The sequence below is a fragment of the Monopterus albus genome, unplaced genomic scaffold, assembly GCF_001952655.1.
Source record: "Monopterus albus unplaced genomic scaffold, M_albus_1.0 scaffold68.1, whole genome shotgun sequence".
NCBI lineage: Eukaryota > Metazoa > Chordata > Actinopteri > Synbranchiformes > Synbranchidae > Monopterus > Monopterus albus.
The window spans coordinates 1269191-1283967 of NW_018127948.1; the positions used below are offsets into that span (position 1 = coordinate 1269191).

A 14777-nucleotide genomic window follows, 5' to 3' on the forward strand; every position below is an offset into this window, starting at 1 on the left:
AAAACAGAACTTTGTCATAACATGGGGTGTGCAGGTGACTGGTTGCATTTGTCTGTAGGATGATGTCCCTGACAGAGCGACAAGGAGAGAAAATACAAGCGGCGGGTCCCACGACAGCAGCTCTATCTCAGACTGTTTGCTCACTGTTCTCTAACTGCCAAGGTGTCTGTGATTTCTGGGCACGTGCAGGCAGACAACGCCTGAGTGGATGTGGAACTTTGTAAACAGTCGGCAGCCAGGAGGTGAAGGCTGCTGCCGGGACCGCAGAGACAAAGCCATCAGAAAAAAATGTTTAATGCCATGCAACTTTCTCCCCAGAAATTGAAAGCTTTTGTTGTGGATGTAAAGTTAACATTACTTTGTGTTGCTATTAAAAGGAATGAGCGAGTCCCAGGATTAATGTCAGCAGTCAACAATCTGACTCTAGATATTTCCTAAAGAAATATCAGTGTGCATTTCATCTGACGATTTCACTTGTCTCCTCAATCTGAACCCAGAGAGCAGGACTTTAGTGAACATGAGAGTGAATCCAGCTGCTGAATTACTCACTGCCCTGCAGAGCACAAGGACGCGGACTCTGTGTGTTAACAAATAAACAGCCTTTTCCACTAATCTCGCTGTATACCTGTAACCATGATAACTGTACACAAAGATGGCAAGAGCTGTCGCCTCAAAATGCATAGAAGCTAAAATGCAAGAAAAAATGTCATAGATGAAAACTAAACTGAAATATCTGGAGTTTTTGTAGAATAAAACTAAGAAAACAAATGATATAAATGTCATTAAAAATCATAAACTTTTTTTTGTCACAAGACTAAAACTACCATAAACCAGAATCAGGTGCCAAAATTAATGCTGATGTGAGGACCACTCCAGATTCTACAGGGCTTTAGATTTTGAGCCTGTTGTGGCAATAAAAATGGAAATATTTTGTTTAAATCTTGTTTCTGTCTTCTGAAAACAAGATAATGCTGAAGATAAATAAAGTCATATACAGCGAAACATTAAGAACCAAGGCAGCTCATTTGTGATGGTGGAAACAGCTGCTGACAAAACAATCTATACTCTAGGTCCAACTAATTCCCGGTTCTGTTGACCACATGGTACTGGACAGTCTTCAGTAAAAATAATTCCAGAAAGAGGATGACAAACAATACAAGAAATACGGCCAAAGTTATATTTAAAAAAAGTCCTTTAATTTTTCCTTTGTTGTTCCATCATCTCCCAGTTTGTAGCTTCTTTATTTGGTTAAACAATTTAATTCAAAAATATTGCCTGAAAAAATATGTGGCATCCAGATTCATGCTACATACCAACTATATACAGCATGAACTTAATCCTTATCTTATACTGTATTTCTTTGCGGTTAGTATTCAAAAATTATAAAGTATACAGTGAATTCAATGACCATGATGACCTGTTTCACCACCATTCACACCTTATTGTCATGTTTTGCTGCTGTGAGAATCTCCGGTGTTTCCTTTGTGCAGTGAATCGTACTGTAGCATCCATCACCAGCGCACTGAAAAATCAAGCGTTATGAGTGCTGAATGCATAAATGACAGGGAGCTGTGAGGCGTTTACGGTGGACTGTGTGTCATGGGCCGAGTCTGTTAACCAGACAGGTGTCAGAGTCTCCAGTTCCAGTAAAAGGTTTCCCAGTGAAGCGATGAGCTGACAGGAGCTTGTTGATCTAACAGCTGTAATAGAAAGCTGAGCTGGAGCCTGTCAGTCCTGTTCAGACTTAAAATCACAGAATGATCCTTGTTTTCTATCTGCTGAAAATTCAAAGCTTCTATCAAAGAAGATGAACACGTTCTCACACAGATCCACCATATATTTTTTTAAAGCTGTTAACAGGCGTCACTACATTTTATTACACACAGTTGGACATCTGTTGTGCTTATTTAGTATCTGAGCTCAAATGACCCTGCAAGGTGCAGAGACATAAAACAGACTGAATTAGACCGTGATGGGTTTTTGGAAGCTGATGTTAAAAGTATTTGCCATTAACACACCACCCAACAACAATCCTGCCAAAAAGTACAAGGATGCAGAGTTTAGTGTTTCCCTCAGGGTGGAAAAGCCTCTAAAGCAGCATTTCAACCATCACATGACGGTGAGTGGATCAGTACCAGGAAAAATACGGACCAGTTTATTTCAAGACCAGTGAACTCTATGAACCACTTTGCACAGCAGAACATGACGACAAGCACAAACTGATGAAGAAAGAGCACGTTTTAAAGCAGGCTCCCATGCCATCAGTTGTAACAATCTAATAATGCCACATAGATTAAAGTCACATAAATCTGGTAATACTTATCACCAACCAACACTTAACAACAGTGAGGTGAACAACTTGGTTCATTGTCATCTTCGCTGTAGTTGTTAAAGGTTTACTGACCTAAAGCATTTTGTAATAGGCTGTTATACTGTGACATTTTCAGTGGGATCGACTTTCTACCAGTTGTGTGCTGTAAACTCATACAATGTGAAATCAAGCGTAGAGACTGCTGATCTTGTTAGAAATATTTCAAAAATAACTGGCAACTCCTTAATCTGGTCGTTGCTGTGAGCCTGCCCTCCATGGAGGACCTGTACACCTCACGGGTCAAAAGGAGGGCAGAGAAGATTTCTGCAGACCCCTCACACCCTGGACACAATCAGTTTGAACTCCTCCCCTCTGGACGATGTTACAGGTCACTGTGCACCAAGACAACCAGGCACAGGGACAGTTTCTTCCCTCAGGCCATCACTCTGATGAACACTTAACCCACGACAGTATGACTGGACAATAACCCTCAGTGTAATACCTGTAAATATACATTGTACAGATTATAGAGTCATAGAGGTCTCTAGTTTTAAGTACTCTGTTTTTATCCCTATTTATCTCGTTTCAATGAACATTCCTTTGTTGTCTGCATTGTTTACTGTCTGTTTATACTGCTTTTTCTGCATTGTTTGCGCTGGTTGTTGATGTTAATACTCCTATTTTGTTATATTACACAGCCTTGTGCTGGTTTACTGTTTTGCACATTGAAAGCCGATGTACCAGAGTCAAATTCCTCGTGTGTCCGTCACACCTGGCCAGTAAAGCTGATTCTGATTCTGATCTGGTGAGGATAAGATACAACTGTTACAACTTTCAGAAAACCCTGTGAACTAATTCTACACATTTTACTGCAAATACACATTAGCAAAATATTGTGACATTAAAATGTGTATGAGTAGCATACTGTGGTATGAAAAACACAGGAACTTAAACTATTGCAGTTTCAGTGAAGTAGAGAGTAGCTGCCTGATTGTAGATTTTTTATTAGTTTTCAGAGACGCTGCTGAATCCAACAGTGAAAAAAATAAATCCTCAGTTTCACCACAGGAGATCAAATATTTGCAGGCAAGAAAGAGCCAGTACCTGCTCTTTCTTCCAGCCTGGGTAACAGCACTGTAATAAATCACGCAGCGATTAAAGACACTCTGAATTAATTAAGTCGCGCCAAGTTTGCATGTCCAATTAAATCTCTGCCTACAAACTCGCAGACACACCCCACATAGAGGGTAAATTGAATTACACCAGAGCAGCCCTGCTGAGATTGAAATTCAGCGGGGGAGATTTGGTTTGATAATAGAAACAGGGATCTTGTATGCAAATACAGAACTACAGAAGTGCTTCAGGGAAGACTGAAGTGAATGGAGGTGTAAAATAAAGAAATAAAAGATGCCAATTACCTAGATAAAACTACTCCCAGCTGTGAATGTGTGAAATTGTGGTGATGCGAGTACAAGAATGTGTTCTCACTAAAGTAACAGCAAAGCTGCAGTGATTCATGGATTCATGCATTCAGTTCCCAGAAGTGAATCATTTCTGTTGGCACCAGGAAAGAACTAGATGTGTATCTAAAAACAAGCAATCTGGAAACAGGCCAAACACTCTTTTGTGTTGCAGGAGGTAAAAAGAATTGCATGACATGTTGTTTGATGTTCAGTAAGGAACTCTTTGGCACATTTGTCTTTTGTTTGTTTTGCATCATGTGTCATATTTTTTGCCATCCAACTTGCTGGTTATGACACTGTTATTTTAGCAGTTCCACTGTACAGAATCTGGACACTGATCTACCTCCATCATTACAGGACGTTACCAGTTTCAGTCCCGTTCGTCTGTTTGCAACTGGCACATTAACCTGTGAACAGCTTTTGAAGGTTTGAAGATTTCTGACGTTTCCTAACATCATGAACCACTGGCCCTACTTGAATGAAAAAGTAAATCTGTTACAGTGCACCAAACTGAATTCATTAACTTCGTTATGCCAGAGAAACAGGGGCATCTCACATGCATAATAAAAACTGACATGGCAAAAAAAAAAAAAAAAAACCAAGATATCATTTTCCATTCACATTGTAATGTAAATAAAACTCAAGACAATATTCTTAAATTATTCTATAAATGAAGCATGGGTTCGATAGTAACTGTCTGTTGCATGCAAAACTGCACTGCTTCCTTGTTGAGCTCAAATGACCTGTGCTATACATATTTGTTCATATGTGAGCGAACAAGCTTCACATAGGCAACTGTCAGTAACCAATTTCAACAATCTCTATTATTCAACAGACATTTTGTATGCAGCATAAAAGTGAAGAACACAGCGTACTGTGTAAAATAGGGCAATTTTACACAAGTATGATTCAGTATTCCAGAAGGTAAAAACTAGATTTTTTTAAGTGTCTGAGGTTTTATTTTGGTAAAGCTGTGGTAGCAGAGTACCTGTGTTCAAATTCTCTTCACTGAAGCCTGTGAGTATGTTACTGTATAAATGACCAGTATGAAGGCAATAACTAGAAAAGATGACAGAGTAGCTAATAAAACTATTAAAGATGAGCATAAAGCCTTTATTTTCTTCATGAATCATAACAAACAGAACATCCATTAAAGCAGTAACCATCCATATAAAATGGTGAATCACAGGCTGGCCAAATTATTGTAAACAAATACCAAAAACAGGATCAAAAATGAGAAAATAAGAACAATTCTCAGTGAACTTAAGGAAAACTAAAGAAAGAACTGAAATTGTAAACATAGTATTTGGGGGGGAGAAGATGATTGTCACTTAAAATTAATTGGCTTACATGCAGATGAGAACATCAGGAGTCTAGAAGTTCAGGGCAAGAAAATTACCCTGTGAAAAAGGCACATTTCACAACTCCAAACAAGAGTCATTTGTTCACACCAGCGCACACAGGCATTCAAACATATCTTTGTCTCCAAGTTAAGTCATAAATATTAATCCAAGATTAAAATATTCGTACTTTTCCTTCCACTTCAGGTGTAAAAGGATGAAAAAGACCAAAAACATCAGAATCAGAGGATGAACCAAATGCACGCATGCAGGAACATAAATTATACAGCTAATAATTATGTTATAATATATTGCTGCATGCATGTTACAGATTGGTTCCATCCATGAATAACATAAAGTGACATCCAACAATATTTTGTGTTGAACTAGATCACAGATGATCTGAAAACTGGGACAATCTGCTGTCTCTAACTTCAGCTTGATAAAGACACAGGCTGAGTGATACAGTCTATAGCCAACAGCCCCACAAGCAGAGCTACCTCAATAACCTGCAACACTAACCCCAGTGCTACAACAATGCTACCATGCATGAGTAAGGGACCTTACAGCTGCAGTGCCTTAAAAACACTTGAGTTCCAGATTATCCTGAAATTTGAACTGCAGGCTGCAGTCTCTCTTACTGCTCCACAACTGAAATACTGAAATACTCCACAACCAAAAGTGGGTTTGCATTTATTTTGACCACAGCGATAGTGCAAATGTGTGAAATCTAGGCATGTGGCAGTGCTCATGTTTGACATTTTAAGTGTATCTTAAATCTGTCACTCACCACAACACCAATTACGCTATTCAAGCAAAGCTGGGCGACAATCATGATACTGTATACTGGCCATGACTATGTCTGACTTAAGGAAAAGATGACAACATTAAAAATGCCAAACACTTCCCATAGAGTACAAATGTTTCTTTGGATATGATGATCAACATTTTGAGAGGATATGCAAACACAACACTTGTTTGTGCTGTAGATGTTGACCAGATGGCGTCAACGGTAAAATAAGCTAAAAAATGTTGTCACTTAACCATAAAGCAGCCTTTAAGAAAAGCAAGAGACAAAATTTTACACCATCTCACAACATTTTGGTAATCCAAGTCCAAAACGATAACTAGAGGGATATTTACGGAGGATTCGCGGCTCATTTTTGGCACTAAAAAGTGAAAATGAATTCCGAGCTAAGAATGTGTAAGGAAGAAGAGGATGTTTGTAAATCACATCATTCGGCAGAGGAAACTGAGGGACTTTTTTCATTTACTGAACGAAATAAAAGACGAGTTGACTGGCAGGAGATTATGTGATTGCAACTCTGAATCTTCCACCATGTTAAAAAGTCAAGACTCTTTTATGCTGTCCCTCTCGGTCCACTGGTGCCATTACAGGCACATCCTTACCAGCTGAAGCGCGTTCTAGCTGCAGCTGCACCCATCTACATTATCAGTACTGGTAAATACACAGCTAAATTAAAAAAACTGCAGTGCCACAGGTTTCTCCGTACCTAACGGTAATTTGCGACAGGTTTAGGTTTGACTTTGTATGAACAATAATAAAACAGGGTGTGGACATAAGACAATTATGGACTAAGTGGAGGCTGAACCACTATATCAGGCCACCTATGAATGTATGACCTTATACCATGGACTCTTACTAGTTTAAATCATTATTTTATTGTCTGTTTCTAGTCTATTTAGCTTATATCAATTTAGTTTCACTAGTAGGTAAATATGAGAAACAGGCAAGATAAAGCAGAAGACATCAGATTTGAAACCAATCCTTGGTTCACTAATTCACTTGTCCTACATAATAAATATTCTATATAATACTCTTAAGTGGCAAGTTGAACATTTCTGATGCTTAGAAATAACCAATATTCTTGCAATTACTGACAGATGTAATGTTGGATAACTGTAATTGCATGATGAGAATTTCTGTGGGTATTATAAAACATTTGCATTTTGTATTCAGACACTTAAAAATAATGTTTTTAAAAACAAGGTTGACCAGTTCTAGTCATGCACAGTGTTTTGGTTTCATTTGTCCACATTTCTTCAGCTATTCTATTACAATGGAGCTTTTTATTTGAAAAAATTACATTAAAAATCTTTAAGATTTCTTTCCAGATACAGCGTTCTTGTTACTCTAGATACATGTTCAGTAGTTACCTTCTCCCAAAGAAATACTCCCCAAGAAAACAGTCCAAAGCAAAGCGCACTGTGAGCACCGCAAGCAAGATTTCATACACCTACAGTACACTGTACACTTACAAAAACATCTCTTCATTGCTTAGTTCCATTCAGAATAAGCAAGATGTTTGTTTTGTACCTAGGGTGAACCAAGCCTTTAAGAAATATTTCTGTGATCTAAGTGAATTATGAAAATCACAGAGACAGAACCACGACATGGGTCAAAGGTGGAAGTGTCAGTCCAATAATGGAGCTCATTAACAGACACATCTCACACAGGAAGCTGCCAAGTGTCAGTGAAGTTAACATTACTAAACTACAGCAGGTTGGGTAGTGTAAGATGCTGTAAAAAAAAGTCCCCTTCACTTTCAGCCACTGATGCCTTCCCCACAGCCAGATGCTGAAGCACTATTATCCTGTCAGACACTGGGCAGTGTGATGGATACAGTTTAATGCCGACAGACACGCGAATAGATGTTGAGCCGTAAAAGGCAGCAGACAGTGTGTGAACTACAGGTGCGAGTCTGGTGATAAACAGAGATGGAGCTCTTCCTGGAGGTCTATCTGTCAGTGGATCTGTCATGGACAGAGCTTTGTTGTTCACAAGAGGGACGAGGAGATCGGAGGCCACCGTAGCTGAGTAATGGCTACGCGTCAGCCATGAAAGACTTATCATCACTGATTTCTTCATTTTTCTTCTTTTTAAAAGTGATGAGTGCAAAACCTCATTAGACCCTCAGACTGCCTTGTGTTTGTTGACCAAAAAAAAAAAATTAAAAAAAATAAAAACTAGTTTGAATAAATTTCCTTTCCTTATTGTCATGCACTGTTCCAGCTTTTTTTGATGGAACATGAAACACTTGACATTTGGTCCCTTGTAACAAATTTGATTAATTACATTTAACTTGTGCAATAAAAACCCCATAAAAAGGCACTCTGTCCAACCTGCTGCAAGTAAGGCCCCATGTACAGTTTAAGAATAAAGAAATCAGCCAAACAGGTTTAACTTTTTAGAAAGTTCTTGGAACAGCAACTTTTCATTTCTTTGTGTCAGTTAGGATGATGTTGGCTGTAACAAACATGAGGCAGAAGGTGGCCCACAGCAAAACAAACCACACCCAGAAGGCATGGCGGAAAGGAGACTGGTGCTTGTTGACAGCATCTCTGCCCATCACGGGCTCCAAATGTCGTCTAGCGTAATAAACAAGGAAGGCTGGAACTATGTACTGGATTCCTGTGCCAGCATAGGCTCCAGTAATGCCCACCAGAGACTCCAGATTATGGGTGCAGAAAGCCACCACAACTGGGGGCACTAGGGTAATGAGGGGAAACACAACACGGTCCACCACCCATGGGTAGGTGCCTCCGTCCCGGTGAAACAGGGTCTTCCAGTTGTTGCGAAGTGTGACAGCAATTATGGGGAAGTTGGTGCTAATGGTAAAAACTGGGAACAGGCCCAGGAAGTAGCGCAGTACTGGAATATCTAACACGTTGCAGTTGTCTGTGAAGTTTAAGGTGTACATATCGTGCAGCAGCGAGCTATCAAAACAGAAGATGGCGGTAAATGAGAGGAGGACGTAGAAGCCTAGAATCAGGATGTAGTCCGCTAACACCAGGACGCCAACACGTTTCTTGTCAGAGATGGGCGTCACCAGGGAGGGCAGGGAGTGTTGGCACATGAAGGAGTAGACACACACCCCAAACAGGTTGGGGACCCCAGAGAAGGAGGCCATTGGTGGGTGGCCCTCGCCCGTGCCTTTACTGATACGGATGAGAGCCAAGATGATCATCATGGTGAAAGCTGTAATAAGACAACAGGAAAGACAGATTAAAACCACATTCACAAAGGCCAAATAAGGCTATAATCTTACCTTACATTCAGCTGAGTGGTACTATGGAGAGGACCTTTGTTTATTTCTTCAGCCATTTGTAGGCAATAACATACAGTAGGCAGTGATGCTGATCTTCATTTATTAAACTGGTTGCACTTTTCAAAACTGAATCTGATCCAGTTAAGTTGTTTAGCTGTAGCTAGCCAGCTAAAGCCAATTTTGGTCAGAAAATTACACCAGAGCAGGTACTGTGTACTACTGAAGTGACACTGTATAAACTCTTCTAACAGTAGCTAAAGCAGTTTAGTGCTAATTAAGTTGACTTTTGACCACCTTCTGTTGCTTTTCAGGCCCTACTGTATAATATAAAACACTTTCAACTGTGTTTCACTGTTAAAAAGTACCTATACTGTATGCAGATAAACCTACAGTACCTCAGTTACACAAAATTTAAAATGAGGATGTTTTTGTTGAAACACTACATCTCCTGTGTTCCAAAGGCGGAAGTTAAAATATTTATTCTCCCAGGGTGCATCTGCCTTCCAGCTGTCTGTCCTAGAAACATCAGGCACAAAAACCAAATAGAGAACATTTCATAATCCAGAGTCAGACAACTCTAGTGATCCCAAGGGGGCAATTCATGCATGGCCCACAAAGTTACTGGAGCGAGGTGATGACAGAGAAGCCTCCCTTGTGTCTCCACCTCTTGCTGTTCACATTGCATCTCTAACAGGGGGGAAGCTCTCTGAAAGCTATCATGAGCATGCCTAAAGCAGCCCTCTGAGCACGGTATGCAGTCCTGTTACATGCTGACAGGTCATGTGACCCAGTGAGCTGTCTCACCTCTACACACACTCAATCATCCCGTGATACCAGGAGTTAGTCATACCTCTGGCAAGGCCGCCATCAAGCACCTCAACTTTCATCACCAAGCTGTCCCTTAAACACAGGGTGACATTTAAGAAGTGCCACTTAGAGCAAAATCTGTCACACATAGGCAGGAAATTATTCTGCTTTACACTTCCACACACTCTGTGAGACTGGGTGTAAAATGAATGAGTGTGTGTACTGCTGCCTTTGTGCTGTAAACAGAAACAACACTGTTCAAGGAAGGCAGGTTGTACAGTAGTGCTTTATCAGGGCGGAGGGGAAGTATACAAGGCAGAAACTTAAAGTTACAAAGAAGTGCTGTTTATCAGCTACTGTGTGCTCTTAATATCCATCAGGAGGATAAAATGCAATGCAATTCAGGAACAGAGTAGGAAACGCATTCGAGATAGAGGTGACAGAAATGGAAGTTGGATGAATTGAAGTGGGGGATTAGGAAATAAAGAGCATTACTGTAGCTACTTCTTCTTTTGTAGACAAATAAAATAAACATCAAATACAAGTGAAGAAATTAAGAACCATTTATATACAAGCAATACTGTATATAAAGTATCACCAAGGGTAAACCCCTGACCAGGATCAACCAGGATTATCCAACAACAAAGTCACAGCTGCGGTACTGCATCATGGTGTGTTTAACTGTCAAAGAACACAAAATGGAAGAGCTTTGTTAACGTGAGTCCAGTGATTTGCAAATCTAAAGACATGTCGTCTTCTGTGTTTCGGCCCTCTGTCTACACTGGGCTGGCATTTATTTGTTTGTTTAAAAACACCCCAGTGTCACCACTTTGCTATCAGAAGAGAGTGAACTGATCAATGCCTAAGTAGAGCAGGACTGATCGAACAGAGCAGCACTGTATCACTCACCAGACACTGGCAGTGATGTTCAGATCGGCTGCTTTCCAAGTATAAAACGGCAGAAGATATTTATCCCTATAAAACCATTTGTATCATATTTGATACATGAGGTTTCTGAGCAAAACAAATTGTCAAAAATGCCCCATGTATCAAATGTGACACAAAATAAATAAATAGAAATAATCTAAATAATATGGCACCTCTATTCCTACATGCCTGGACTGTCTGTCTATGCATATATGGCAAATAAAAATCGTGAATCTTGAATTTCGAATCATGAATTATATTTTGGATTTTGTTAAAAGGTTTAATAAACATCTCAGTTCTGAAAAATTAGAATGTTATGGCTATTTTTTTGATATGTTGGGCTTTACAGGGTTAAAATGCTGTTTTTGAACAAACAGATCACACAGACATGTCTTACCTTTATAACCCCCCCAGTTTTCACACGCCTACATCAGAGTAGATGTAAACACACACGCGCACACACACACACACACACACACACACACACACACACACACACACACACACACACACACATCAGTGGCCAAAATCTGTAAACATGCTGCACAAGTGTTCAATGTTTAATGCATCACTGGCTCTGGGGGAAAATCCTCCACGCCCTGGACCTCAACCCTCCTTATACAGAGACGTCAAATGGTTGGGCACAGACCAACTTTCAACAACAAGCACATGAACCACTAACAACTATTTTAATTATTGATTATAAAGACAAATAATGTCTTGATTAATCAATTAACTGTCATAGTCTATAAATAGTAAAAAACAAACAAAAGTATACAGTATGTTATTCCCAGCTTCTCCAGCAGTCCACAACAAAATACATTCAGTTATTCACATTTGAGAAGCTATCAGTAGTTGTTAATCATCCGTCAATCTGCTACTTGATTAAACTGTTGCAGCTCTACAGATATCTGAATAAAGTCCCACAAGATACCAGTATGAGATCAGATATGACCTTTGAGGCCATAAAACCGTCTCCTGTTCTCTGCGATGCCAGATACTGTACGTGTATCACCTTTCTGCATTACTCTCCACTCCCAAAAATATCTCGACTGCATGAAAGAGACATCGCTGCAGTCCACCTGTCTGCTCCCTTAGCTCCTTTTGTCTTCTTTCTCCTTCAAACTAATGCCTAATCTTTTCCCACCTTTCCATCTGAAGGAGGATATGTGTGAAACAGCAAGCACAGCCACCTGTTTTCTGTTCATGAGGGAGGAAAAAGGTGCCGAACAGGAGAAAGGAAGCTTTTCTCCTTGACACCAACACCCACTGGACAAAAACAATCATGCAGCTTTTAATTAAGAGCGCCTTTGGGTGGCTGGGAAACACAAAATTACATAAAGCACCTTTTTACAAGCCTTGGCATGATTAAGATGCAGCACAAGAGCCGAAGGACAGCCTGGCTGGTTGTACTGGTAAGGGCCCAGTAAAAGGTAGTTGAAGGTTAGTAACTAAAATATTTCCGCAACCCCTCCAAATTGCAAAATCTAAAGGACAAAAGAACTTATTTCTGCAAACAGTTCACAAGCTTTTATGTTAATTTGAGGCAGATAACTCATTTGTCTTAACTAAGAGACAAGAACTAAGCCGTTTTTGTTTTTCGGAGAAATTAAAAGTCACTCAGATGGTAGAGAGGAGCAAGAACAAAGCCACTACAATTAAGCTTTTCATAATGGGCTCATTTGTCACCAATTCTCAGCCTCATCATGCTACAAGCGGTGGGCAAATCACATTTGCCTGCCAATTTTATTGCACCCATGACACCAATCTCAATGCTGAAGCACAGTGCAGCAATGAAATAAAAGCACATTTGCTTTGATCATCTTGACAGCTTTGGAGGTCCAAGAAAACAAAGTTTAGAGCTTTGTTTACACAGTAAATCCAGGATGGCATCCCAGGTCATAGAGTAGCCTTTACTGAACCTGACTTTCTGTATGGTCCTCTTTCTTATTACGTAATGACAAGATGAAAAAGCATTTTTCAAGAGATGCCACTGACTCCCTGATGAAGGCCTTTCTATGTCACCTACCTTCTACCAGCAACAACCCCTGTCTGTCCAAATACCCACCACACAATGAATTTATTCATATGGGATGAACTGTTTCCTCTGTAGATAAACATCTGTCAAGATATGGTGATTATATGCACTTTCAAATTCACACACAGGGCGCACTCATTCTCTCTACTACACCTGAGATGCGACAACAGGAGTAAACTGAGCATTTTCAAATGGCCACATATCATGTGCGCATTGCTAGTGCCCATCCATCTAGCGGCCTGTGGTTTATATTACCAGGATGTGGACCTTGTGAGGAATGCTTCAACTTAACAGCACTCCAGACAAGGCTCTTGCAGCTGTATTCTCATAAGCCCTTTTCAGACAAGCACTGGAACCCTGAAATTCTCAAGACATTACTGGGTGGAGCTGTATGTGAGAACGCAAATGTCCGAGTCAGCTAATGCAGACCTTAAGAAGACTTAACTCTGCAGGCTCTCTAGTACAAAGTCTAGCGTTTAGTCTGGAGTAGTCACACGGAGCTAGTGGGCATGTTGATGGCGTTCTATCATGTGACCGGTGCGAAACCAGAAGAATACAAACATTTGATGGTGAAGAAAAACTGTCATTTACAATGAAGAGCCGGTGCCAGAATCGTCACACAAGGCACAAGATTCTGTTGTTTATGACCAAATTACAAACTCGCTTGGTGACTGCATCATGTCCTGCCTCCTGCACACTCTACCCAGGCATGCCCCCCCCCCCGCATAAATGAATTTCCAGTAGGTGAGAACATGTCTGACACAGTCTTCTGTTGCGTGCTACATGTATGAAAGGGCAACATCTCGACAAAGCCCGGGCCTGATTCCACAGAGATAGTGCAGAGTTCATGTGTGAAAATGGCTTTAGATAGCAAGCGAGGCTGGTGCTGTGAACCTAAGGCTGGCAGACACTCTCAAAGCTCCAAGGAGTCACAGTGTTTATGCAGAAGGACTCATCAGTGGCTATCTTGGAAGAGACAGGATCCCTGAACTCAATTAATAAGTAGAAAATGGTGGAAGGTGAGAAGTGACCAATCTCATGTGTAATGGTGCACGAAAAAGCTACAAGTTTGGGAGGGGGAGATCTTGCCCCTTAGAGAGAATGAGTTGGATGCTTAAAGATGAACAAGTCCTTAATGATAATGGACAGGTTAAGGACTTCTCACCTGTCTTTTAGTGTCTGAAACAGGGACACTACTGTGACAGCATTTTAAACACAACAAGCACACATTAAAAACACACTGTGCTCTAATGTAACACCAAGTTCTGGTAGCACTGCTCTACTGTTTTCTCATCTTGTTTGCCAATTTAAACATCTACCCTTCTGGTAGATTTAAAGAGTATCCATCACCCCATCATTAATTAAAAGAAACACTCCTTGAGCACTCTTGGACAATCTCTCACTGGTAATTAGTGGTATCAGCTCTTTGCCCACGTCTCATTGGTGTCTGAGGATTTCTTGCTGTGGTTAAAACTCTATCACTTCAAACCTATAAGGACTGGAGCTAGAGGGATGCTGCTGCTGTGTTCAGTGGGTGGCTGGGTGTTAAGTGGCTGTCCTGCCTCGTAACAGGTTGTGTGAGCTCAGATATGGCTATCAATAAATGCATCACAGAGCCGCACAACAGCTGGCCTACCGTTTAGCATCTCATAAAGCAGCTCAGGTTGAACCAGCCAACTGCCGTGGCAATATCTAACAACTTCTTGAAAGCATCAATTTATTCACTCACTACTTGGCCAGTGATCTGAAAATGTGCCACAGGTAAGAGGTTAATGCAACCTGTCACTATAACCTCCAAGGCTAAAAATCAGAAAGGATTCA

At 40.5% G+C, this 14777-nt stretch overlaps 1 protein-coding gene across 1 annotated transcript in view; it reads right to left on the reverse strand.

Annotated features, from left to right (window-relative positions):
• Nucleotides 1-7677: 7677 nt before the first annotated feature.
• tmem104 (transmembrane protein 104) overlaps nt 7678-14777 on the reverse strand; it is a 53733-nt gene continuing 46633 nt past the window's right edge. The window contains exon 10 of the mRNA XM_020604928.1: nt 7678-9114. Coding sequence (XP_020460584.1) covers nt 8351-9114 — 764 coding nt within the window. The 3' untranslated portion in view covers nt 7678-8350. The remainder of the gene's footprint in view (nt 9115-14777) is intronic.